At 41.9% G+C, this 27601-nt stretch overlaps 1 protein-coding gene and 1 long non-coding RNA gene across 10 annotated transcripts in view; one reads left to right on the forward strand and one right to left on the reverse strand.

The window, feature by feature from the left end:
• GAB1 (GRB2 associated binding protein 1) overlaps nt 1-10037 on the reverse strand; it is a 97144-nt gene extending 87107 nt beyond the window's left edge. For 2 of the 9 annotated variants that reach the window (XM_035326258.1, XM_035326259.1), the window contains exon 1: nt 9490-10024. In XM_035326258.1, coding sequence (XP_035182149.1) covers nt 9490-9561 — 72 coding nt within the window. In that variant the 5' untranslated portion in view covers nt 9562-10024. Of the gene's footprint in view, nt 1-9489 lie in introns of all 9 variants that reach the window. The other 7 variants (XM_035326256.1, XM_035326257.1, XM_035326260.1 and 4 more) reach the window with 7 other exon arrangements.
• Nucleotides 10038-18413: 8376 nt separating this feature from the next.
• On the forward strand, nt 18414-26765 carry LOC118165931. Its single transcript, XR_004750286.1, has 3 exons — nt 18414-18521; nt 24782-25858; nt 26270-26765. It is a non-coding gene; the product is annotated as an uncharacterized LOC118165931 (long non-coding RNA).
• The last annotated feature ends 836 nt before the right edge of the window (nt 26766-27601 follow it).

A 27601-nucleotide genomic window follows, 5' to 3' on the forward strand; every position in this document is an offset into this window, starting at 1 on the left:
AATTCCTGCCTTTTTTATTTTTCTTATTATTTGATCCCAGAGCAGTAGAGATTCAGAGATGTCAGGTCAAGGAAAAATGCAGAGCGTGAAAAGGCAATTAACTCAGCATTAAAGTACACACCACAGCAGAAAACTCTGTAGTTACTTGTCCTGGGACAAAATTACTCTGGGACGAAACCAAGGCTATGTTTCCCAATTTACACTAATGACTCATTTAAATGCTACTCTTTACTTTATCTCTCTTTCCCTCCCACCCACCCCCCAAAGTCTCCCTTCCTTTCCGAAAGCCCCAGAAAGGTGAAGACAGGTGCCACATTAGAAAGAACCAACTCTGGAATCTGTGTAAGCATCCTCTCTGCTGACAGACCTTTAATAGTGAACAGCAGCTTCAGTTACTTTTCACAGTGCTGATGAATTCACGCATTTTAACTTTAATTGTGCACACAGACAACTTTTAGGTCACAACCCAGAACATGACATAACCTCAGCATTGAGCTTGCAGGATGTTTTCTCACTGGATAAGAAACAAGGCATTACATTAGACTGCAAAAAGCATATCATGATACAAAGTTTTGGTAATAACTGTATACCATATCTGAGAAGACATCAGCACATGCAAGAACCAGAAGATACTGTTACACTTGATACTTACTCTCATACTTTCTTCTTTAAAGAAAGTTATCTCCCATAGCAACAGAAAAGGATTTTGTAAATAAAAAGTTTCTCTAATGCCACCATGAGAACATCACTCAGTATAACATACTTGAAAGAAACATAGCAGCACCACAAAAAAAAAAAAAAAAAAAAAAAAGGAAAAGCCCCGTGGAGTTATGTAACAAGTGAAATAATCAAAGGGGATAAAGTTCTATTAGTTTGTGGCTTAAATCTCAAATCAAGTTCATACAGATCACTACTTTCTAGGAAAGCCGAATTGCCAGACTGGATCCCACCCCTAGCCTACCTCTGACGCTTCCGTGTGGCAGGGCGCTCCACTGCCTAATCTGTTCCGGGTGGGGCAAGCCTCTTCAGACAAACTGCACCGAGTACCCTCCTCTTCATTCGTACTCCCCTTTCCTTTTTTTAATTGAACCATGCAAAGACAAAGCGCCTATTCATTTCCTTAAGTCCACACGACTCTCTTAGCTGTTTCTTGACGTGTACACAATACCAATCTGTACAATAACTACGGTGAGCATCAGATAAATTATCCCAACAATCTTGCCTAATGCTTTTTTTCTTCTTAGTGCTCGCTGGGAAAGCACAGACTTACTGTCAGTATTTCACTACCTTTCTAATGATTTATATGCTTTTTTTTTTATTATAACTGTTTGTCAAATTCTGCATATGGCCTTCAACTTGATTAACTATGGCTCACACAGTCTACATCTAACTGTTCCAATAAGCAATCCTTCAGAAGTGTCAATCCTCTTCCACACCATCCCCCCCAAAAAATCAAGCCCAGCTTCTTGACTACATCTGATCCTGCTTAAGGATCTACATGGAAACACAAGCGTCAGAAAACAGTAAACGAAACATGCATTAAGCGTGAATGGGAACATTTGTCTAGCACATTACGTCACTCAGTGCAGTTCTTCATACAAAGAGATGACAAACTGACACTATTTTCAGATTTTTTTTTATAAACTGTTATCATTCTACATTAAATCTTCAAGTTAAAAACCTGATTTTCATTTGATACCATGTATGTATCTACGCTTTTAGTAACTATTCCAAGTGCAATGTAATTCTTTTGTGTTGGTCATATCAAAAGTCTATTTGAAGACAGGGGTATTAACTGTGTTTGAATAGCTTCCTGTATTCTTATCCCATACCCCAAGACTAATCCCATGAACTCCTACTGTCAGCAATAAACACCTACAGGTTTATTTTGCTTTTAAATCCCAAGCCCCAGACAACGCAAAAACAAACTGAAGTCTGTCTATTTTTGTGTTTTTTTCTTTTTGCTTTTCTTCTGGGGCAAAAATACTGAAGAACCTGGAAGTAGCTGTAACCCCAGAGGAGAGGAACGTGCTTGCCTGCACCTCTGAAACCCATCACATTCCTTTTGGGGTGGAGACAGACTTACCCTCAAGGAAGGCAGGCAGCAGATCTGCCATCACCCTGCCCCAAGGCTGGCTGTGCTGGAAAATGGGTGGAGAAGCAGATTCATTTTGTGACAGCCACTATCTCCACTGCCACGAAGTGTTTATCTGTTGTTGTTTTCACTTCTAAAAGAGCAGGACAATCAACATGTGACCAACTAGCTTGCTGGGAAACTCTACTGTGGAAAACAGGCCAAGAGACAAGGTTGCTTTCCTCCTGCTAGGCAAGGTCATCCACATACCCTGCTGCCATTCCCACCCACCTCTACCTGCAGTGACGGGGTAGAACTACAGGGCCCTATCTGCAAGTACCAGAATCCCTAATCCAAGCTTACCAGGGTTTGCCAGAAGACCAAAGTTACCTGTTTCAGAAAACGCAAAGAAGTCAAAGCTTGAGGTTTGCCCAAAATTCTCAAAGAACGTAGTTCCTGAAAAACGCATCTTTTTTTTTTTTTTTTTTTCTTTTCTGTCATTCTGCCAATAAATTGCTGTACGAACTATGGACAGCAAAACCTTCTCGCTTAATTCAGTTCTTGACACAGGGCCTAAATTCAGCTTTGTCCTGAAGTGACAGACTAGTACACAATCTTGGCATGTTCTCCTAGAAGTGGCACTTCTTCAAGGTATGTTTTCACACAGATTTACTTGTATTACTATGAACAGATATTATATTTAATAATACACAAGCCATATGGACACAAATGCCTGATTTTTAATTATATGTTATAATACCATCAGCTTCCAAGACAGACTACTATCACGTTGTCATTTATCCAAAATTGCTGCCGTTTACCTGCAAAAAGGAAGGAAAATACGTCACCATAGCCTCAGGTATTTTGATCCTGAAGTCGTAATTTTGGTGCAAAGAAATGCAATTAAATACAGTCCTTCCTCTATGAGGCTTCAGTTAAAAAAATTTAAAAAAAAAAAAAAAAAAAGATGGTTAGAGAGTTCAGCAGTTAATTCAGTCTCTTTCATCTCACTTAAAGTTACCTTATGAACACTTCCCTCATGGATACCACTAAGAAGGCAAACACTACAATGTGAGATTATTTTCTACAACTGAAAGAGTGCAGAATGTTCCAAAAAGCTTCAGAAGTTAATCATGAGAAACAAAACTTTTGTTAACAGCTGGAAGCAAGACCAAACACAAGCATAAAAAACAGACTACGTAATTTTATTAGAAGCCAGTTTTGAAAAAATACAACCAGCATAAAGCTAATACTATTTGTACAACTACAAACACTTTCTAAAGTAAACAAGCCAGAAATCCATAAAAAAGAACTGCAATAGCCTATTCAAGAATTGGTAAAGCAGGAATTACGAATAAACAGCACTTTCCTTTTGATCTGGAGATAGCAGAATTTGTTCTTCCCCCAGCCCCCCAAAAAGAAAAATGTAGTACTGCCTTAGAAATACTTGTTTGTACATATAAGAATCTTAATTCACATCAGAGCCCCTAGAACAGCAGCAAATTATATTGGACTAACAATGTTCACCTGTACACAACATACCTGCCTTGACAAGATTATCCCTTCCTGTCTGATCTTTCTGCCAGCCTTGCTCAAGTAATTTGCATGACATAAGGTCTGTCCCTCCTAATGAAATACTGCAACTAAATTGCAACAGATTAAATTGCTTCTATTGGCAATAAAACATTTAGTCATTGAAGCATGGAAAATTCTAAGGTCAGTTTAAGAGAAGTCCCAAGACATTGTCACTGCAATGCTACAGAAGAAGTTTGGATGAAAATAAGGTGAAAATAGGTTTTGGGATGAAACTATAAGGTAATATAAAATAATATCTTTATTTGATTTGCTCTGTGTAAAAACAAAACTTGCACCCCATCAGTTGTACTCCCCTTCTTGATTTAAGAAAACATTTTACCTAATATAGTTCGGTCAAGTCTATTTTTAGACTAGAAAAAAAGATAGCAAAACTAAAGACATATGAAATACCCAAAGCAAAGCTATCTATAATGCATGAAATTACTCTTAATTAAGACTGCTACATCTTGAATCACTGACGCTCCTTTCACTTTTTAAGTGAGACTTCCGTCAAAGCCAAGAGCCAAATTTAGTGAGAAATAAATGTTTTAAATGCTTACATGAGATTGCATTTGATTCTAGCTGTTTGATCAAAAAGCCATGTCAAAAAAAGGCTAGCAAAGTTTTTTAAAAAAAAAATTAAAACACACACACACACACCAGAATTTCTAAGCCATCGTTCCGAGATTTTAAAACTTTCAAAGGAAAAAAGGACACTGGGAACAGTTTTCTGACTAGCACTCTCCCCTTTCTAAATAGGGGACTGTTCAATACCAAAACAGAAGGAAAATGGAAGGATTATATCCCCTCTGAAAGGTGTCCTCATCAACCAAAAATAACACCACTGCTATGCACACACCAGGGAGTAATAAAGCACTCCAGAAGCCTCAAAAATATATGCTCATTTTGATAGCCAAGGCCTAGACTTTTTAAAACTAAACTGTCCAATAAAAACATTCCTTTTCTCAAGACATCCAATTCACATTTATTTAAGATAGCTGCTTTCTCTAGCATTTTGGCTTACAGTTGACTGAAAGACAGGCAAAACAGGGTCATCTGCAGAAAACTGGAAGTTAAATTTATGGTATTTCATGATTTCCTTTGACTTTAATATATATGTTGCCTAAACTCAATGTTCAGCACCGCAAGATTTTGTGCTTGGTGGAATAGCAGATGTTGTGCAGCATCAAAAAAAAATGGAGACATGAATTTGCTTTTCCACTTCCTCCCACTGCTCCCTGTTAGTCGTCACTGAATTGTACTCCCTTGTGATTAGCTGCACAAGATCTTATTAACACATCTACCAAAAGAGAGAACCACGATGAAATGGTATCCAGAGCCTGCTATAGATCCAACTGTGAATGATCTTCAATAACACCAAGTAGGAATTTGAGTAATCTCTCAGATCTTCCGGTCTCAAAATAAATGTTACTATCTAACAGCACTAAGAGAAACTGTTCTCATCAAGAAACATCTTCAGGAATATCTGGCTTATTTCCTATGTCCACCAGTTCACCTGCACTTCAAGAGGAACAGCGCAATTTCTGTTACTTCAGTCTGACTTTCCTACTTGCCCCAGGAACAAATAAGTGCTCCAACAGTTCAGGTACTAGCTGTCTTACCCACGATAAGAAACATTTAAATTCACAGTATATATCAGTATGGTGTATTACCTAGCGGAAGAGAATCATCTTTCTTCGCACATCTGTACAGGATAAATACTTGCAGATTAAGCTCCATGCTGCAGAAGTGAGATTTATGCCCAAAGATCAAGCTTGCAAGGTAGGTATACCCCCAAAGTTATAACCTAGTCCGTTTTAGCACCTTCAGTTGGCACACAAAACAGTGCAGCTTCCTTCTATCAGCAAAGCAAGCATTATGTTTACTTGTGCTTTCAAATTCGTGGTTTAGGGTTCACTAACTTATGTTTACAAATATCAGAAGTCAAGATACTGGTTCCTGCACCGTGCACAGAAGGGAAAGGACTGACTTCTGTCCATAACATAAGGCTTCTGCACTAACACTTCTGCACTGGTTCCTGCAAGATCTTCACCAACTTCTGCAGGAGGCACAAGTACAATCAAGTTCAGAATACTAAGATGTCACAGAACATTACCTGATTGCACTCACCTACCTTGAGTTAACTTGACCACCCAGCTTTACAGGGACAGCACTCTATGTCAAACGAGCTCATCTTGTTGTGTTTGTATGTGTGTTCGTGCACGTACATCAATGGCTTCTTAGATTTGCTCCCTATGCTGATGCAAGATCACAGAAGGTTTTAACGCGAACAGGTGCCTTCCAGAAAATGGGCTTTTGTCATGCACTTCAGCTTCTACCAGATTACAACTGTTCTGCTGAATAAAACATTTCTTAACACCATTACATATCTTAGCACGCTTAAGTATTACTCAAGAGCAAAAAGGTACCTATGATTAGTGCCAAAGAGTAAACACCAAGCAAAACCACAGTAAAATATTCCACTTTTATTACTTCCATACCTATACTGTGTTAAGTATAGGTATGGAAAAAAAATGCTTAGCTTCAGCTAGACCACACTTAGATTTAAAAATCACAAAGACACATAGCTGCTCTTTACCTCAGTAGATGCTACAACCAAGCATCAACGCTAAGATCCTGGTTACAAGCATATTCGGTCGTCCTGCTGAGCCCCAGACACCACCCAAATAAAAACATAGTCGTCCAAGGAGAGGATTGAAAAGACTCCCATCCACTCAAGTTTTTCCTTCCTTGCTTTACCAAGGACAGCTGTGTTTAAATATCTGGTTGCTTCTTAACACAATGACAGTAGAAAATTCTCTGTACTGCTACCACAAAGAATGAGTTATTTTAACTGGCACGTGCAATGTAGCAGAGAACTATGAAGCCAGGGTTTGCACGTGCTTTTTGAAGTACAGATTGGGATAAAGTGGATTTCCAATTACGTCTTGAAAAATAGGGAACAAGAGCAGTAAAAGTGCAAGTTGGTGCCAGCGGGTTAGAACAAGAGTATAGAAGTTCCTAAAATTGAAGGCAACAGCATAAGTTGGAAAAGGAAACAATGCAGAAGGTAACAGAAGCCATAATATATAGCGGTACTGCATCCCAATGCAGAGACAAGTCCATCCATGCTACTCGTAAGCAATGCACGGGCTGTAGAGACCTGTGCAGGATTTAGCCCCCAGTTCCCTTTCCCTACTTGTCTCCTAGATCCACATCCTGATCTTGGAGCCACAGTGTTCTCCCCCAAAATCTGCTGCTGAAAACCGCCAGCCTATTCCAGCAAAGCAACTGTTCTGAACACCAGTTCAGGGAATGAACAACAGGTGCAAACAGTTATTGCAAAGTTACTTCCACACCTGAAACACATGAACATGACATCAAAATATGACTGCTCTGAGGGGGAGAAAATATACACAGCATTAAGGCATATATCCAAGTAAATCTGTTTTTTCCACCTGTAGGAGAGCTTACTTTTTTTAGCCTCCAAATGATTGTAAGCTAGCTTTAATACTTTGTCCAACTGTTTCAAACTAAAAATTGAAGTCCCTGTGAAACACATGTCTATGCGCTAGCTTCAAAGTGCTCCTTTTCACCCTTCCTAAGAACTGAAACCATATTTAACTGCAATTTCAGACTCTTTATCTCCCTTCCCAGATGGTAACCTGGATTTGCCCCAACACTTGCATGCAAAATCTAATAGGGCGTGAAGTTACAATTTTCCATATATATATGTGAAAAGTATGCGTTGCAGAAAAGCAGTTTCCTATTGAAATCACTTTCCCATCTTTTCTCCTGGTGCAGTCTCTTGAAATATCACCAGGGTAAAATATGGCTTTAAAAACAGAGCTTTTCTGTGCCCTAGCAGAAGTTTAGAATTACAGAGAGCAGAAGCCAATGCTTCAATCAGTGCACTCAGTTCCAATTTATTTGTCAACTTTTTCTTTGCTTAAAGATTGCGATCACGACGTCAAGGTCATTTTTATGCCTTTAAAAATGAGCATGACCCTTTAGCCTACAACTGATCAGGCACCACAGAGAAGCAAGAGAAATTTTACTTCAAGTCCTTCTTTAAACACAAGCCCTCCTTTCTCTTACACAGGAGAGTACAAGCAGAAAGTCGTCTGCAACAGCGTGCAAGATTTAAACTTATGACCTTGTGGCCTTGGGTGCACACAGATGTTAAACGAAGCCCTGCCAACACAGGCCGACCATACTATCACTTATAGTCTGCCTTCTCAAAAAGCAGATCCCTGTTTTAAGTGAAAATAAAGCAACTGCTCTGGTAGGACAGGGATCCACCTGACCAACACTACAGCCACTTTTACTTTCAAAGGTTCTGATGCTATTCTGATAGAAACAGAGCTAGAAACACACTGAACAGAAAGGTATATGGAAAAAAGCTAACATATTAGGGACTGATTTATGGTATTGATCTAGGGCAGCCAACTCTCGCTTACGCTTTCTTCCACTAACAGACAGCGTAACTGTACACCATTTAGGGCTTGAGTGGGAAATTAATTCGAACTTTAAAAACATTAACAGTTTTCCCAATTCTCACACACTGGTGAAGTGGCATCCTGTGAACATACACATACACACAGAGGCTCAGCCAAAAATACAGCCCGCGTCCAATTCACCGGGGAAGCTCAGCCCTCCCGTGACCCATCAGGTCATTCTCTGCAAGTCTGATCCTGTGCCCTTGGCGTGAACAGGATTTTTGTCACTGGGAACCGGTGAACAGACTCTTCTTTTTTTATATATATATAATTAACTTTAAGAGCCGATTTCATCAGTTCCCTGCCATTTAAGAATTTGCCCACAACAGCAACAGTTCCTTTCCAAGAGGTGGTTGTTAATCGCTAACTGACGGAAAATAGCACGGTTGCGTTAAGATTGAATTCTCAAGTAAAGGTTTAGCTGCCTGAAAACGATGCCGCGCTGCGAAGGCCGTTTCTATTTAAATACCACCCAACAGGCTGAACAAAGAGCGAAAGAAACAACAACAAAAAAAGCCTCAACATTTTGTACCAATTACACAGATACCATGAGGCTGCGTCGGTGCCAATGGGAAAGGGCTGAGCAGAGATGACTTCTGGCATCACCCGTGCCTCCTACGTGACTTGACAGCAGCGTCTCCGCCAGCTCCGAGGAGCACCAGCAGCCTCGCTGCTGCCCTGTCACGAAATCTGCCCTCTCAGCAAACACGCTCCATTTTCCTGCGAACTCAGTGGCAGCTCCGCTAAAATATTTCCTTCTGAGCACCAGCGGGCAGCTGTTAACACGAGGAAAAGGCACTTTTCTTGCAGCTCCCTCCTCCGCCCGACCTGCAGGGCTCCGGTCCCAAGGGCAAAGGCTCCCCCGGCCCTGCGGGGAGCGCTCCCGGGGCATCCCCGCCTGGGGGGGTCCCCTTCGGGCAGGCCGCCCCCCGGGGCCGGGGCAGCAGCAGCGGTGTTTACACGGCAAACCCCGATATATCCCGAGCCCGGAGCCCCGGGGAAGGCGGAAAAACTCCGCCCCTCTCCCCACTCTGCTGGGAAGGCGATAAAGCCGCGGCAGGGAATATCTGACCGCTCGGCGTTTCGAGGGGAAAAGCAGAAGGGAGTTAAGAAAGAAGAAGAAAGGGAAAGGGAGGGAAGGGAGAGGGACGGAGGGAGCCCGGCGGGCTGGGGAAGCGGGCGAAGGGCGGCTTGGCCGTCGGGCCCGGCCGGGAGGGACGGGGCGAAGGAGGCCGGGCAGGGCGAGGGGCGACCCGCGGGGGACGGGGGAAGGAAAAGGGGAGAGGAGGGAAGAGAAAGACGGAAAGGGAAAAGAAGAGAAGGGAGGGCGAAGGCACTCACGTAGCGCTTCAACTTCTTCTCCGGTGGGGACTTTCGGAGCCAGCCCGAGCAGACCACCTCCCCGCCGCTCATGGCTGGGCCGCCCGCCCGCCCGCCGGGGCGCTCCTCGTCTTTCTCGTCCTCCTCGTACTCCTCCTCCGGCGGCAGCCGAGCCGAGCCGGGCCGGGCCGAGGGAGCCCCGAGACGCGGCGGCAGCGCCGCGCCCGCTCCGGCCTCCTGGGGCTGTGCGGGGCGAGGGAAGGGGAGGGAGGGAAGAAGGGAGGGAGGGAGGGGGAGCGGCGTGTGTGTCTTTCTCTCACGCACAACAAGCGAAGGGGCAGCGGGGCTGAGGCGGGAGGCTCCCCCCTTCCTCCTCCTCCTCCTCCTCCTCGCACCAGCAGCAGCAGGCAGACAGGGGCGGCCGCCGCCCCGCCGCAACTTCGGCTCCGCCGTCCCGGGGCAGGATCCAGCCGCCGCCCCGCCTCGGCGGCGCCGCCCCCGGGACCCTCCCGCCGGGGGCTCCCCCTCTCCTTCCACTCCCCTCCCTCAGTGGCTCCGCGGACTCGCCCCTTCCCCTTCCTCCTCCTCCGAGGGGAGCGGCCCGAGCGCACGGCGGGGCCGGGTCCTCCCCCTGCCGGCCATTAGGGGGCCGGGCACGGCCCCCCCCCGCCATTCCCAACAACAAGGGCCGGCAGGGGAGAGGCGGGACCGGCGGCTCCCCGAGGGATCCTGGGAGCTGTAGGCGCCGCCGGCAGCGGCCGTTCGGGGGGCGCGGGCCCTTCGCTGAGGGGAGAAAAGAGGGGGGAGAGACCAAAAAACCAACACGCGATTACACCAACAAACGCAGCGCCGGCGCCCCCAGCCCAGCCGGTCCGATTTTAGGGCCGGTTTGGGGCGTGTGGAGCGGCGGGGCGGTGAGGGGGTCCTGGCTGCGGCGGCCGGGTCGCTGAGGCGAGCGGCAGTTTGGATAAGGAATGTTAAAGCTGCCGCCGAAGTGTTGGTTAATTCTTTGAAACGCACCGCAAAATCTTTCGTTTGAGATGAGGAAAAAAAAAAAAACAAAAACCCTATAAAATCTGCATAAAGACACCTCAGTAAAAATATGTGTGTGTATATATATATATATATAGTGCATTAAAATCACCTCAGCAAAAGTAACCTCATCGTATCAGGTTTCAAACTGCCTTGGCGGAAAAAAATAACAATTATTTTTAAAAATGCCCACGTACAAAGTTGGTCTCAGAGCAGAAAAGGCAAACGGCAGAGCCGCTCCTTTCCGGAGCGAGTCTCTGCTGATAGCGCTCTCCGTCTTTTGCACTCCACCGAGAAGTATCTCCCAATAAAAAGTCTTCTATTATGATTATTACTTTATTATTTTACAGATTATTTAATTGCAGCCTTCTGGGATGGGACTGTTCTGTTGTTTGCTAGCAACAGCGCTCTTCCACCGCAGAGAGCTAGTCCCCCTAGTGTGCCTTTGTTGAAGGAAGCATGTTGTTCCCCTTGCTCTGATCCATCGAGGTATATCGCAAAACAACGTCTGTGTTGTTTTAATGGGGTCATTTGCAGAAATAACAGGGAAATTAAGGGTGAAAGCCTGAAGCCTTTAAAACCAGCACATCAATTCACTGTAAATCTTCACACGTAATTATTTTCATTAATTCTTGAAGTGTTATGACAGGTGAAATGCTGTTCAGGGTAAAAGAAAGATCATCAACAAGCAAATAGATATATATATATATATTTTTTTTTTTTTTTTGTCAAAAACATTTAAAAAGAGAAAATAGGTTAATTATGTGTTTTGTCAAGAAGTGCACACATCCTAGCATCCAGAACATCCTCACTGACATTTCTACACAACATCTTTGCAACTGCCTCACTGGGCTGTTGACAGGAATAATAAGGAAAGTGATCTGATGCATGCAGTTGATCAGCATAACTTGAAATTGTAGTGTTAGGTTTAGATTTCAAGCCGGGTTTCACTATACCTCACTTAAGTCGCTAATGCAGTTTTTTAAGAATCTTGACATTTGAGTTTACTTCCAAATGTCAGATAAGACCACAAATTTGTCCAGTTTTCTTTAGAAACCTGGAGACAATTTAGTATTATCAGAGCACAATCACGTAGAATGGGTGTGAACATACTAAAAATACCATTGTCATTAGCATGTTAAAGTATGATCCAATCATTCATTTAAATCCCATTAATTAACCCCAATCTTGAGGGCTAATAAAAGAAAGACAGTCTTTTGGTTTAAGCAGACTCTATGGAAGCACCAACCAAACAAGCTTTCTGGCCCAAAGACACAAAATTGCCCCCGAGTTCGAATTTCAAAACACTACATTTGCATTTTAAAATACCCTGAAACCAGTGTTAGCCTGGAGTCCAGCATTAATTTGTCATATAGCTTCGGTTAGAATCTACTTGCTTGAAAATAGCTGTCCAGAGACAAATTCTATGTGTAGGTATCATCCCTGCCATATAATGATAAATCACAAGTTAGGGAAAAGGAGTTAATGTCAACAATAGTCATAAATAATTAGAACGCAATCAAAACTTTCTTTAAGACCATATCTTGTTGCTGAATCTTATAAAATTGTTCAGTTTATGAAAATATAACATATCAAAGAAAGATTTCCTAGTGACTAATTAAGATCTTGTCTATTGGACTGCCCCTTTTCTAATCATGACAGTAGCTTTCCCTTCCTGCTCTCAGCTATTTGAATTACCCATTCACAGTTCCACCTGCACTTTCACTAGTAAAGTCAAGAAAGGGCTGCATGAAGCAGTACTTCTTCAAAGTAAGTTAACATCTAGCAAAACCAAGAATATTAATATAGTGGATTTCCATGCATAACCAGCAAGGTTCCACAGTTTGTAATTTAGATATCTCACAGTACGGGAAACCAAAGCAATTAAGAACTCTAATGAAATGCGTAAACAGTGCAATACTTAGGTCTGACTGTTACAATCTGCACAGTTAGAGCTGTAAACATGTCTCTGAAGAGAGGTTAGTGGGCACAAGTGAAATAACTTATGCCATGCAGAAAATTCCTTACACTCAGCTAAGTTAGGGTAGGGCATAATTTCCTGAAGTTGGCAAATGAGTCGCAAAGAGTCTGTCAAGAGTGAATGTTTCAGCTAGTTTTCCTGCTGTGTCTTGGTTTTGAGACTTTAAACAAGGTTAAGCATGGTCCGTTTTGCTGATTTCCTGACACATGTCTTGTGCTGAGGGGCGCAGGCTTACCCCCCGGTCTCGGCATGCTGGGGAGGGCTCACGGCGGAGGCGCTGGCTCACGCTGCCGCTGGGTTAACTGACCGCTGGGGCTCGATGTCGGGGTAAGGCCACCCTCTCCCCTCACTTTGACCCCACAGGTTATTTCCGTACAAGCGTGCTCTTATTCAGGAAGCTCAGAGAATAAAGATCCTTTCAGGTCAATTAATTACACTATGGAGGTCTTCTCTGTTTTTGTTCGAGGGCAATCCTGGAGGAAAAAGGATTTTCTCTGCCTTGCTAGCATATCAGTGATGGCCTAAAAAGCCAAAGCGGTTTCACTGTGCTCACTAAGATCCTTCTTGCTCTTTTGTTCTGCGAATCGTCATAGGCCCGAGGAACCGCTGCCTTATTTTCCACAAGTTTCCCTTGCTTTATTCTGACTATTTTTTTTACTAGCGTTAAGAAAACAAACAACTGCCACCAGTCATTTTGCAGTTGGTGGAGGCTTTCTCCATTTCTAAAAAAGAAGCTTACAATTGGTATTTGTGTGCAGCCAAGGAGCGGATGTGCCCAGCTGAGCCGCTAGCGAGTGGAGCTCGGCTGGAATCCCCGCCGGCTTTAATGCCAACATAATTTCAGGCCCAGCTCCTGCACAGTTGCATGTGTTACTATTTATGAATCCCGTATAGCTGTTGTCTTCCAAGGCAGTATCCATTTTGTGATCAGATACTGTGATGAACTGTGTTGTGCAAAACTGTGAACAAAAAGCACTTCTAGTAGCAAGGTGACACTGTGTCCTGGTGTGTGACTGCCACACGCACAGTCATGGGGCTTTTGCCACAGGCTGGCTAACTGCGTTGGACGTCAGGCTCCTCTGACTTGTTTCGTCTCAATTGCTACCTTCATCCTACGAGCATGTGAAAGATGCTTTCATTCCTCCAGTGACTTTGTGTTCCTTTATGCATGCCTTCCAAAGCGTTCTAAATGGCTTCTCCAAAATTTTGGAGCAGACTATTTATATAATTCACCACATAAAGTAGGTCACGTGTAAATCCATTTGCCTCTGGTTTGCCTGCCAAACCCTCTTGACAAAGGAAACAGGAGCTGATAGATGAGGAGATTAAATTCATATGGATTTGTTTTTAAAAATATAAATGATACTAATTTCTCATGCAAATAGCTTAGAAATTCTGGACTTGCATAAAAAGACACTGCTCTCTCTACAGCTCTTGACTTTGGATTGTGTGATGTGAAAAACTATGTATTTATTCCTCTGTAGTTGTACATTGCAGCCTCATTCAGCTGTGGCTTCTGACAGTGATGCCTAAACTTTTCTGTGCCCTTTCCATACATTTTAAAACAAAAATTTGCGCTTTGTCGTGGCATAAGAAACTTAAAACACAAATAAAAAAACATACATTTTGCATGTTGAACTACACCCCAGAACATTTTTAGGTATTTATGCAACAATGAACGGGTGCAAAAAATTATTTTAAGCTTGAAAAAAAATGAAGTTGAAATTTGTTTTCATCTGAGGTATTTCTCCTTCTGATTCAGAAATATTCCCAGGTAAATTAACTTACAGAATTCTTCTGGTAGTCCATGGATTACATTACCTAGTATTTCTTTCTTTCAGTTTGTAGTTATATATATTATTTGGAAAAGAGATTTAGTAAAGAGAAATACAAAATAGTCATAATTAAATGAGATGACTTGATGTCCAAACACTTTAGAGTTGCTTACTGGTCATTAAACTAACTCTTGTCTTTTTTATATTTTTCCTTTCAATATTGATGCAGGCAAACACAGAAAAGGGTATACTGCAGAACTTGCACAAAAAAAGGAACAGTTTTTGTAATACATTAGATCTCCTTTGTGGTTTTTGTAGAAAATTCTCCTTCACACTCCTGGAATGGAAATTCACTGGTAAATGTTTGTCCATTTTGTTTTGGCCAGGGGATAAGTTGAATGCCTTACTTCATGCAAGGGAATTTCCCTTTTCTCTCTAGACTGAGCAAGAAAGAAGGAGCAGGTGAGCTGGTTGGCCAGCCATGCAGAAAATTCCTCAGATCTATACTGCTTAAAAATGAATCAGCGAGATTTTCCCCCCATAAGGATGATGCCTTTTCACCTATCCTAGTGTGCTGAAAATCAGTGGAATTTTTTATATAAAAATCAGGAAGCATTTTACAAGTTCCACACAATGGAAAATCAACAGTTCAGACAAGTTTGATTTGAACCTGTAACAGAAATATGAATTACTATAGAGATAACCGTGTTTTCAGGTTAAATTGCAATGCATGGTCATATAAGAGACCAAACTATGTTGTGCATAGTCAAGAACGCATCACCCAACCTGAGTTGGTTGGCTGTGGTTTGTCCTCCAAATACACAAGGTGGAAGATGTTTTGAACTTCTGCCCCCCAAAATAAATTTATTGCAACGTAGAGTACTGGGGGAGCAGCTAAAGGCTAAGAGACAGCAAATAAGAAAACATTTCAGGATGGTGGTTTCAGTGACAGCATAACAAGACGTCACAGAAGAGGACCTACCAACACAAGACAGAGACAACAGCTACAAATGCCTCTCTATCATGTTCTCAGACTACAGGGTCACACATTAAGACCCAAATTCACGTTGTTTGGAACCTGCTGCTTTGCAGAGGAATCACCACTATGAATTATCTTATCTGCAGACTTAGAGGCCCCTCCTTCAGAAATGCTAAGCAATAGCTCTCGACAGCCACATTTATGCCTCTTTTAACTCAGTAGAAAATAAGAAATGTATGCCTTCCACATCCCTAATAGTTGCTACTGGAGTAAGGACAGTTTCGGGGATAGTCCCGGCAATTGCCTACAGCATCAGCCAAAGACGAGTCCTACTACATTAAGCCAACTGGCAGTGCAAGTCATCTAGGCTGGGGTGCATCTCACTGTAGTCATCTACAGCGTGGTCGTTTGCATATGAGCTACTCATCTACACTTCTTTATAGTCCATGGTGAGATATAACCAACTAGGACGCATTTCATCTCTTCCAAAGACAGATGGTTAAGGTGATTGGGTGAATTGCCTTCTTGAAGTGCTTGTTTATCTCCATTGACTATAAAAAGAGTCTAGACAAGTAGCACAGAAGTACATAGCCATTCTTGTGATGTGTAAAATTAGGTAAAATGAAACCTTAGCATGTGAGTCAGAAAAGTAACCATACTCTTGGAGGCAAATGACAGTCCTGAATGGATATATTGCTTTTTTTTTTCCAGTTATAATTTAGTTATTATTATTCAGTCATTAAATTATTTTAATTTCAGTTAAATCTTTTCGAGAATTTTTAAGATCCTCAGCCTTTATCAGTAGCAGGAATAGGTGGACTACCAAATTTACAAATTAGATAAAAAGATTTGAGATCCAGAGTCAAACACTTTGCATTGAAGCCAGAACACACTTGTCCAGGCAGGGCAAAAAGGAGAGACATGGTCTTTCTGTAGTTACTTACAAAACATTCAGTGCTTTGGCCTGAGATTCCCACAGTCTGCCTCTAAGGAAATAGAAATATGTTGCTACCATTATTTTTACTTTATCAACCTCTACTCTTTACCACAACATCTAACATCTCTACAACATTTAAAATGCCAAAATGTGGAGAAGGAAGGTATACTTTTGCCTTTTCAAACAGGGAAACATGGATTTTTTCATTGCAAGAACTTCATTATTTTACTTTAATGTTAAAAGTTTCCACTGGACTCAGGCTTCATCAGAAGATTCTTTTCCATAGGTCTGAACTCTTTCAGGCTCAGTCTGATCTTTTCTGTCTAGAATTATTACCTAGTCAGGAGTGCACAGCAGTGGAATAAAGCAGATGTTCTCAGCTAAGAGAGTGGAGTGTATCATATTGCCTGAGTTTGAATTACATCTCCCAAATGTTTCTGTACCCCTCAAACCAGAAAGGAAAAATCAGATTGAAACTGACAGGCTATAGCATGTGTAGTGACACCGTTAGGGGAAGAGAAATGCCTAGCCCTGAGGTTACGCAGTGTCCGAGACAACATGAAAACATGTTAGAGAAACAGTGCAGCAGGAGGGCAGTGGAGTCACAGCTGCTTTTTCAGGTTGCCCCAAGCTAAATCTATAAAGAACAGGAGGATGAGACAATTTCATGTAATTTTATGAGTGGCATTAATGATCAGATCACAATTTAGAGAGATTGTTCATTTACTCTTGCATAATTTCCAGCACTTCAATCAGAGAACAATCAGAGTTCTGGGGAAGGAAAAATGAAGTGGGTATGAGGGACAGTAAAGGGAACAGTTCAAGATGACTATGGACTCATTCTTGCCAACACTGCAAAATTTAGATCAAAACTGAGGAACTCAGTCAGATTCACTAAGATTAAAACTCTTTCCTTCTTCTCCTTGCCACAAAATGACGCCTCTTGGACATTTTTTCAATGTAGCTTGAGCGTTACAAGTCTTTCTCCCTTCTACAGCTTCTCAGTAATGTACCAGAAATACCACACTTTCCCTGCTTCTTCCAGGCACAAACACGTTTTTCAATTAAAGAAGTCAAAGCACAGGAAAAAAGATATTTCCGCGTTATAGGTGAATAGATATAATGTTCTACTTGCATTTAAATAATAATTTTTAAAAAATCCAAAAAATCACCATACATTGTCTTCTAATTCTGTCCCTCCACCTGCCCGTGTCCTTGAGGGCAACAGTGTCTCAGTTCACTGATTAGGCCATCACCCTGTCCACAAAATCTAGGTCATACAACATGGTAAGAAATAAAACTGTTGCTCACTTGACAAGCCACACAACTCAAATATTGATTATTGATAAGATGTGGATAGTCACAAGTCATTAGCAAGCCACAGTTTGCAAAAAACATGAATTAAACTGCTCACAGAAAACTCATGACCAGGTGGAAGAGCTACATTTGACACAAAACCAAATATTTTCTGCTTATTGATTCACCTTCCTCTACTGGAGACTATTACATCAAATTTTAAATGAATTAATTTCACCATTTTTTCTGAAATATAAATCTTGTGCTCTATTGTAAGTTGCTTGTATGTACCGTGGGCTTTCACAGATAGCTCCTTGTGGTTTTCGAGATGCAAGTCTTTAGTAAAGCATTTGGTATTTCAGGAACGGAATACTTATTGTCATAGATTCGTTGTATGGTGTAACTACTACAGCAAAATTCTGATTTGTTTGCTTCATTTGCTGAGGACTGAAGCCTGTTCCAGAACAATCACTGGGGCAGGCAGGCGGTCGCAGACATTCCTGTCATTCATTATCTGTCACACGAACACTGTAGGAAAAAGGCACTCTGCTGAGGTTCATGCTGGGGCCATTGGTGTGGGCCTAAGATATCATTAAGGTGTTTCGTCACAGGCACTGAAAGTTTCACAGTATTCCACTATTGGTTTGTTTGTTTTTCTCCTGAGAAAAGACACAACTTCTAGTGTTTGAATGTCAAAAAGCTTTAATTTTTCTCGGTACTGATTTACTTTTTCTTTATGCAAATGTGCATAATAGTGTTCTCTTTAAAAATTTGAATGTTATTTTTTTAATGCTTCTTCCTCCCAGTGTTTTTAGATTGCTTGAAGCCTTCCTCTAAGTATTCCTGTTCTTCTGGAAGCTGGCTGTTTCCTTTGTATGGGGGACAAATCGGTGACCCAACCAAAAAAGTCATGAAAAACGGACAGAAGGTTACAAACAGCAAAGTATGGCGTAACCTGTGGTTAACTCACTTCCTGCAAGGGTGGGAAGGGTGAGTTTTGATCCCTGAATTTTCTGACACGGAGGAGAACTTGAATCTGCCTCTGTTTTCTGGGTGAATACCCAAACTGCTTAGCTATTTTTTCCTTGATATTTTTACCCTTTAATTATGCCTGTATGTTGTTCAGAAGTTCTATTTTAGAATTAAGGAATATATTTAACATGAATAAATATTTTCTGAGGAAAAAGTATTCTTGGAGAGTGTCTGACAAGCTGCATTTCAGTGACAAGGGCCTACCTGGGAACTGGGAGGCTGCTGTAGTAGGATCAAAATGGTGCAAACCAGCAGCTCAGGACTTGCCTGTAGACACTATCTTCATCCTCAGGAGTAGCAACATTTTTTTTAGTGGGAGGGGTGGCACGGTTTCCCAAAATGAGGACAGGAGGTTGGGAAGGATCAGTGAGAAGTTTCAGGAGGCCGGAGAGCATTACTGTGTGTGGGAAGGGGCTCTGTGTCTCTCCCCTGGATGAGACCCGTCACATCTCATCTAACAAGGTAGAGTTTGAGGGAAGCAAAACCCCAACTCACCAACTAGGCCATCACCTTGTCCACAAATTTGAGGTCATCCAGCACGGTAAGAAATGAAGCTGTTTTTTACTTGATCAGCCACGCAATTCCAGCACTGAGTGTCGGAGGCAGTGCATGACAGGGTACTCATGATCCCATCAAAAGGTCATGCTTTGCCAGGGGTGTGAAATGAGAGCGGCACCTCAGCTCACTCCCCTCTGGAGAGCAAGAGAAAGATTTCAGACTCTGTTACAGTGACAGAGGGGTGTCCAGAGCTTGGGTGGACAGCAGGAGTGTGGCGAGGCCAGGCGCGCAGGATTAGCCACGAACTGATAAAAGAGGGGGTTGGAGCCAGGCATACAGACGTGGAAGGAGACAACCCTTTGTTCAAGGCAACCGCTAGTGTGTAGCTGAGGTGTTCTGCCCCTCATATTTTAACCTGTTGTATAAACACAGAACGTGAGCCTTGCCATGAGGGTAACAACTCTGTTCAAACACAGTAAACTGCAGCTGGATGTAGCTGGTATGTAATACCGCAGCCAGATAGCAGGAAGATCTGAGTTTGCAACGCTTAGTTCTGTGCTAATCCTTGGCCTCCCACATACAGCAAATTAGAAGTAATAAAGTGTTGTGATCAAATAGGCAGGAAGTCAGAGCGCTCTCTGCAAACATCTTTGATAGCGAGAGAGGATAGGTAACACCACAAAAATACAAAAACAAAACCAAAAAACTCAAGCTGTCAAAATTTTGGATAACTACACACTTCAAGAGAGCAAGATAATTTTCTTATTTTTTTTTTTTTATTTTTTTGGAGGCGAGCCCACAACTTTTGCTCCACAGTACCAAGACTCTTCCAGGAACCAAGCAGCTCTCTGTGCCTTTCCCAATATTCACAGTGTTCCTTCTCTGTGCTCAGTGGGACAAAGTGCATTGCAGCCGTCCCGTCAGGAGCTATATTATACTTTCTCTCTTCCTGGCACAGCTGTTTGTGAGTTTACTGTAGTAAAAAATGAGGTACCTAATGCCATTTGAAAAATGCCCAACACACCTAATTGAGCAAAGCCAGATAGAGGAATAGTGATAATAAGCTGAAGTCTAATTTGTTGCACGCCTGTACAGATTTGATAAAAGCCTATCTAGGACCTAACCAAAGGTTAAAAGTGGTTTGAAATCCCTTCACATGATAAGGTGAGGAGAAGTAGCATAACCTCAGCTGTATTTTATGACCTTGATCACTTTTATGTCAGTCAGTAGTTATATGTCTCCAATTCTATGGTGCAATCAGGCTCTTCAATGCAAAAGTGCAAAATTTGCCCCATTTGTTTTGTTCAATAAAACTTTTCTTCCCTTTGAAAATGATCTAGCTTCTACTCAAAAGTTTTCTGGCTGAATACTGAAAATAAATGTACAAACTGTATATAGTTCATACTTTATTATGAATGTATAATTACAGGCTCCCATAAAGCAGGTTTATGAAATGGGAACTGCTACTGACTAGTAATGTCAAAGTTGTTGCAATGGCCTATTTCCATTTGTTGCAACATCCTGTAATATTTAATAAGAACACAGCACCTTAAACATCTAATAAAAACAGAGCATGAAAGCATGAAAGGAATCAGTTTAAGAGTCTATTGATATTGATGGGCAATGATGATTTTCCTCTAACATTTTTCCGTAGCAGTTGAGATACACCACTCACAAAACGACATTGGTGGCAAGTAAGCAAGATGTGTTTAGTATAAGACAAGTGGGTGATGTTATTACTCTAGCAGAGACAAAGAAGAATAAAAATCAAAAATGAAAAGTAAAGATGTAAAGATGCAGGGAATTTAACAGGGTTGTAAGCAGAATGTATCCCACAGGGTCTTTTTGTTTTGCTTTGTTTTGTTTGCTTGTTTGTTTTTATTGTCCTTGGTTGTTTGTATTTTATTTTATTTATTTTATTTTATTACTTATTTTGTAGCACAGATTATCTTGAGCTCCAACTCCAGGACTTGTCAGGAACAAAACTTAAAACCAGTTTTGTTCACTTCCTCCCAAGGGGGTGGAAGGGGCGTTAGGACAAGGAGCCATGGGCAGAGTCCTGGGGGCTTGTACTCACTGCACCTCCTGGCAAACAGGACTGGGGGTAGTGTTGGAGGCTCTTCCACTTCACCCCCTTTCTGACTCACAGCAGGAATTTAGTATGACAGCAGTGCTCATTATAGTGTTACGGAGATCTGGTACAGAGAAAACATGCTATAAAACCATGCCTGGTTTGCATCCAGATCAGCCTCTTGCCATAATTAACTGCCAAGTTTTCCCATGCCTGCTCTCACACTGCTCTTGTTTGTCCAGCTCAGTAAAGAGCTGGTCCTTGTCGCTACAAGTATGCAAATAATAATCAATAGCAATGTGGCCTCTGATTTTGAAGTCCTTAGATTAGTAATGTTTTTGGAAAAAAACTCAGGCAATGCTTCAAGATAAGATAGGTAGGTGCTACAGGTAGGTTTTGTTGAGTTTAGGAGCGTTGTTGAATCTTCTATTTGACCTTTCCAAACCTAATTACAGATTTAATATGGCACACATACACATTGCTCTGACCCACTTCTCCAGAAGGACAGACTTCTACTGGTGTAAGCTGAGTGATTTGGGGGGAGCATAGCATGTCTTGCAGGACTGGGGACTGCACTGAATATGTGCATAGCAAACAGTATGCACACAGGCCCATTTGTAACAGCAGCAGATGTTAACTTGTGCCAGCTTCGTATTTGCATAAGTGACTGAAAGAGATGTGCTTGCAAGTATATGGATTTATTCTCCATAATGCACTGTAAAAGGCCTAAATGTAAAGGAACATTATGTCGTTGAAATACTAAAGAGTTCATGTGCAATCATAAATCTGCTCTTACATGACCAAGTATCTGTACTGCTGTTTCCCCAAAGCCCCTGCCAAAACCTCAGTTAAAAATAAAAAAAAATAAAAAAAATCCTGCAACTTGCTGAAGCCAGTGGGAATTGAAGTAATTCTGCAATTTACTACATACGCCACGTGAGAAAGAAAGGTGTGTGATATGTTCTTCAGAGCTACAGGAAAAGAAAGTGTAAATTTGAATAAGAGAACATGTCATGGTGTAACATTAATATTGGGTGTAAACAAGCTGTCAGTTTTTTTTTTGTTGTTGTTGTTTTTAAATGTGATTTCCTAAGTTTCTTTGAGGGAAAAGAGCAAATCAAGAAACATGCTGTGCTTGCTGTTTTCCAGTCAAAGTGCCTAGACAGCACCAGAAATGGGGAAGTGAAATTACTTGGGGTAGATGGATTATACATTAAAAATATTATAGAGAGCAGCCAAAGTGCCTCAGATTGCTGTCATCCACAGCAGACCCCAAGCTGCTGCTGGGCCTACCTGAGGTCTATTTTGAGGGTTCAGGCAGAATCTATGTGGTGGCACAGGCCTCATATGAGTGCTTTTTATGGGGATGCATTTCATCCCAGTTGCATAACTGTCAACAGCTGCAGTCCATAATAAACGCGGTATATGACAGTTGTTAAGTGGACCTCTCTCATTTACTGCATGCATGTAGAAAGCAGAAAGCACAGGAACTGGGGAGCAGCGAGCAACTGTGTAACGCTTCAGTCTCGGTAGTTTTCTGAGTGAGGTGAAAATGTTTTTCACTGCAAGGCAGCAAATGTATGCTGACAGGAATTCAGTTTAAACATGAGATGCCATTGGTAAGAGGCCACAGACACAAACAGAAGCTCGCACCGAGTTGTGATCTAGCTTTTTGGAATTTGTGACCTTCAGCTCCAGAAACATGGGCTTGGTAAGATAAGAAGAGCAGCTCTCCTAGCTCACCCGTAGATAGGGAACTGATAAACACTGAAGTGGTTTGACATTCCTTTCCGCAGAGCGCAGGGGTATGCGTACATATGATATAATTACAGCGCAACTTCTTGTGACCGTAATTTTCATACCCCACCATCAGCCAAAGCAGACCTCCCACATCAGGAAAGCCCATATGTCATAGGAATCAGCAAAACAGCTTTAGCAAAACAACTCTGTTTATGAGGCCAGCAACTTTCTGAGCAATCAAGTAAGGCAAATATCACTTGGCTTTATAAGCCTGTATGGAGCACCCCTGTGCGTGTGTGAGTATATCAATAATGTTCCCGTAATCTTCAAATGCATTGCAGAAGGAGCTTTGCCCTGCATAATCTCCTGTGCTTAAAAGCATTTGCAGTATCCACAGATATAATGAGCTTAGAAGACTGAAATAATCAATACTTTTTGTTTATATTTTTCTCGTACACTAAAACAATTAATAAATACTTGCAAAGCCTTTGTGGGAACATTGCCACAGTTGCCAAGACTCGCTACTGCTGATGCAGACATGCCTTGTGCATTGCTCTGCATTGCTTTTTTTTTTTATGTGTAGATCCCTCTTCACAGAAGAGAGGTGGTGGTAACTACACAGCCTCTCTGCTTGTGCAGTGGGAATAGAGGTCATGCTACCTTTGCACCTAAATTTCAGAACTCCTCCCTCTGTCCCACTGACTTCCCTGCACCCTGGGGTCTACAGTGACCTAGGAGGCAAGTTGATGAAAGAAGAGGCTGGCAACCTTCTCCAGAGGCTGCGGGGAGCTGGAGGTGCTCCAGCACAAGCTTGTGCCACAGCTTTCACCATGAGACCAAGATCACCAGGTTGGATCCATCAGACCCAGTGCGAATAGGAAGCAAAGGAAGACAGTCCCAAATGCAGTCCCTGAATCTAGCTGATCCCATTTATCATGAACCTTAGCCATACCATAACAGCTTCTGATCTAGTATTATGACAGATTTAGGTATCTGTCATCACTAAGCTTCCCAAACAGTAAGGCAACCCTGAAGTGCTGCTCAAGATTATCTCATGAGCTATAACTTTTCTGTAAGGCCAGCGATAAACTGTATCGAATGTCATATAATAGGTAGTTCCACAATCACATGTTACAGAATGTTTATGTACTGAGACTCATACCAACTTTGATCTGAATCAACTCCTCTTTTCATTTCAAGAAAGAATCTTTGCTTTACACAAATGAACCATATATCAGCAGTGGACAATAACACTATCTCTATATCAAAAATTATCTCTATCATACACTGTTTCATCAGCTGAAGGCTTAAAAACAAACAGCCTTGTTACACTCATTACACAGATTTCAGCGTGCACATTAGCAATGCATTTACACACAGCGGAATCCCCTGTGGACAGAGGGCTTCACAAGCAGTCTCAAATCTGGGGAAAATGCCTGAAGAGGAACGTCTTTTTGAGGAATCAGACAGTTCAAGCTGCAAATCAATCCTCTGAGCTCGAGTGAAGAACATGAGCAGGAAAACAGGGAGCACCCGATGGCCAACATTTCCAGGGCAAAAAGAGGATGCCTTCCCCTGGTTCTAGCTGCTACCTCCTCTGGCAAGGGCAAAGAAGCAGGGCAAGGCACACTGACCTACCTTCCACTAGAGGAGCTACCTCCACCCAGAGGCTAGATTGTACCCGGTGTTGCACTGATGCAATGGCAGTGAAGTCAATTTGGACTCATTATCTTGACTCGCTATTTAGACCATTGTAATTTGTTGCTATTTGAACTACAGCAATGCCCCAGTTAGGGATGTGACGAGGCTTCTAGGCATGGTAATAATGTTGTAACACCTGGTGCACCAAAGTAGCATTTGGTTCTTGTTGTGCAAATTACAGTAAGAACAGAGCAGTAAGAAAAACACTGTAATTGTATTCAGCTTGCTAAAGACGCAGTTGTGCATGTATGTGATGTTTTCTGTTTTCCAGCTCCTATTACACAGCTTGGTCATATCCCTAATCTGTGTGAGGACACAAGGCTGTGTTGTGCACGAAGAGAAATCCACCTGAGCTGCGCAGGAACCACATCATGCTCCTGCAGGTCTCCTGCCTGGGAAACCAGGGATGGGACATTCCTACAGGAGCACCTGCCTTGAACACAGCTATAGCACCGAGCGCTGTAGCCATGAAATGTACATATTGCACTCTGATGAGATGGATTTGCTTTTTTTTTTTTTTTTTTTTTTTCTCATTCAAGTCAACTGTCGTTTTATGTGAAAGTCAGGAATAGGCTTTTTGTAATTTATTTAAAATAGCAAGAGTCCAACCTAATACGAATTTTCCAATGATAACCACTCCATGTCATTAATGAATAAGTACTTCTATACTATTTTGGAGAACTGCCACCATTAAGAAGTCTGCTTTTTCAGAAAGAGAACTGTTCACTAGGAAAGGAAAGGTCAAAGGCAATTATTTTGTCTAAATCATGATGACTATTTCTTTTGACAAGCTCTCTAACAATTTCTGGCATGGCCCTTAAACTGACTGAAAATCTAGCTTGAATAGTCTTATCATTGAATGTTTGTAGTGTCATTTTCTATCCTGAGTTTTCATTTTAGGCCAGTATTGGAAATGAAAAAATAATGCTGCCTTGTTTTGTCCTGAAATGTACCAGTCAGTACCTAATGGCTTCCCAGTTCCTTTCTTAATTTATTACATCCCAGAGAATGCACTGCAAGAATTTATTCACTGGGAGAGGGAGACACTTTTTCAGGTCCTTCTGAGATATCCCTGCTTAGTACTACAATGTGACATAATTAGCAAGTGGTCCTGATAGAAGATCATTAGAGAATATCCCAGACCATACTAGCAAGAATGCATTTAGGGATTTAGTTAATTTTATTTATTTAAAACACACATCTAAAGAAGTAGCATTTCCTTCTAAAACCCTACCTGACTTCTCTACTACTTCTATTACTTACTTCTCATTTCAAAAATTGCATAGTGGTGAGCTTTGTATGAGCGCTTCAGGCACATTCTCCCCTTACAGATTTACTGAAATCCAATGTTCTGTCTCCCCAGTTAACCCAGGGAGCAGTCTACCTCCTACCCCTAAGCTAACTCGAAGCCCAGCTGTGTTTACGCAGGCTTGTCCTGTGCATCACACCAGTACTGCATGTCCTAATGAATAAAAAATCTCACAGGAGATCACAGAGGAGTGGAAGGTGTGGGCTCCTTCACTCTTTTATATGTGACAGCAAGCAGTGGCAGTGACAAATATGTTGCAGACAAAATTTCACCAGAAAGTGCTTTTAAAATAATAGTTTTTTATAGTCAAACAGTCAAAGTTTCTGCAGAATGATCATAAAACTGTTTCAGCTGCAGTTTACTTGTCCCAGAGTTTTTCCATTTCTCTAGTCAGCTATTTATATATGAATGCTTGGCTTTCGGAAGCTGTTGGGGGAAGGTAATGTTCAGAGACTTGTGCATCAGACAAAACCTGGAGCAGTAGCTTGCCATCACCTGTGGCATCTCCTTGGGATCCAACAAACTTTTTGACTCCTTGTTCTTGAGGAGAGGTGGGAAGAGGCAGTACAGATTCTGCTGCAGGAAGAGCAGCAAAGGAACTTTGCCATTACTTTGCCGTTTTGCTTCCCACTTCTGATCAGAGTCAGGTGCCTGTGAAGGGTGAGGTGGAGCCCCTGGGAGGGGACAGGGCAGTGTAATGGTGAAGCCATCAGCTACTGAGGACATTTCAGTCTTTTTTCTATTCAGATGCCTGGGTAGCCTACAGGTTTTAAGTACATTTAATTCCATCCTGGTGCTGGATTCCTTAGGACTAGTAAAGCCTAATCAGATATACCTAACAAGAGTAATAATAACAGCAGTAATAGAAACGCGCTCATAAACAGACCTGTGAAATTACACGAAGCAAGCTAAAGCTGTATAGGACAGAACAAAACCAAGGACAGAATAAAAAGCATATGGGCATGTGGTTAATGGAGAGGAATATATTTTTGATATAGGAAGGCAGATGATACATTTTTGATGAACCATATCTTCACTCCCAATATAAACTAAAGTTAGGGTGTAAACCCTGAGGTAATGTGTTTATGTGAAACCATATTTTGCTTAGGTGACTCTCAATGACTAAATATATTGACCACTGATAATACTTTGCAGTTTCTTCTACACATCTACTTTTATTGTCTATAAGAAATGTTTGCAATAATTTGTTCTATGGTTTTAATTTATATTAAGGAAACCATAAACCATGTCATAAGTTTCTGCCTAGATCTGAGTTCACATGCATATGGAAGGAATGACTTTTCTAGGGTGGGATTACCTTCCTTTTCATTCCCTGCACACATAAGTCTGCCTGGTTCCAGTAATTATCGTGGAGCTGAAAAACAGTCTTTGTTGCCTAATCTCACACTGAGTGTGTCTTTACACAGCTCGTGCTTCCAGGGACATGTCAACATGAGAACATTTGAGACTGCCAGCTTCTGCTTTTCTTTAAAAAGGTCTGAGATTTCCCGGTTGCAGACAAAGATTTAGAAAGATGAATGCTAAAGCCCATATGGATCTACAATTTATTGTTCAAGCAATCTCAAGATTTTGGAATACCTCAAGTTATCAAAATTATTTTCCCACACATTTATTTGTCTCCTTTTTCACAACAGGGAGGAAAGGAAGAAAGAGAGGAATCCACAGACTGAACTTTTTATTTCTATGTGAGCTGTGTGAGGGAAAAGATGGTTACTTAGATTCCTTCCTCCTCATTACCCTGACACACATAAGGGCCACGCT

The sequence above is a fragment of the Oxyura jamaicensis genome, chromosome 4, assembly GCF_011077185.1.
Source record: "Oxyura jamaicensis isolate SHBP4307 breed ruddy duck chromosome 4, BPBGC_Ojam_1.0, whole genome shotgun sequence".
Taxonomy (NCBI): Eukaryota; Metazoa; Chordata; class Aves; order Anseriformes; family Anatidae; genus Oxyura; species Oxyura jamaicensis.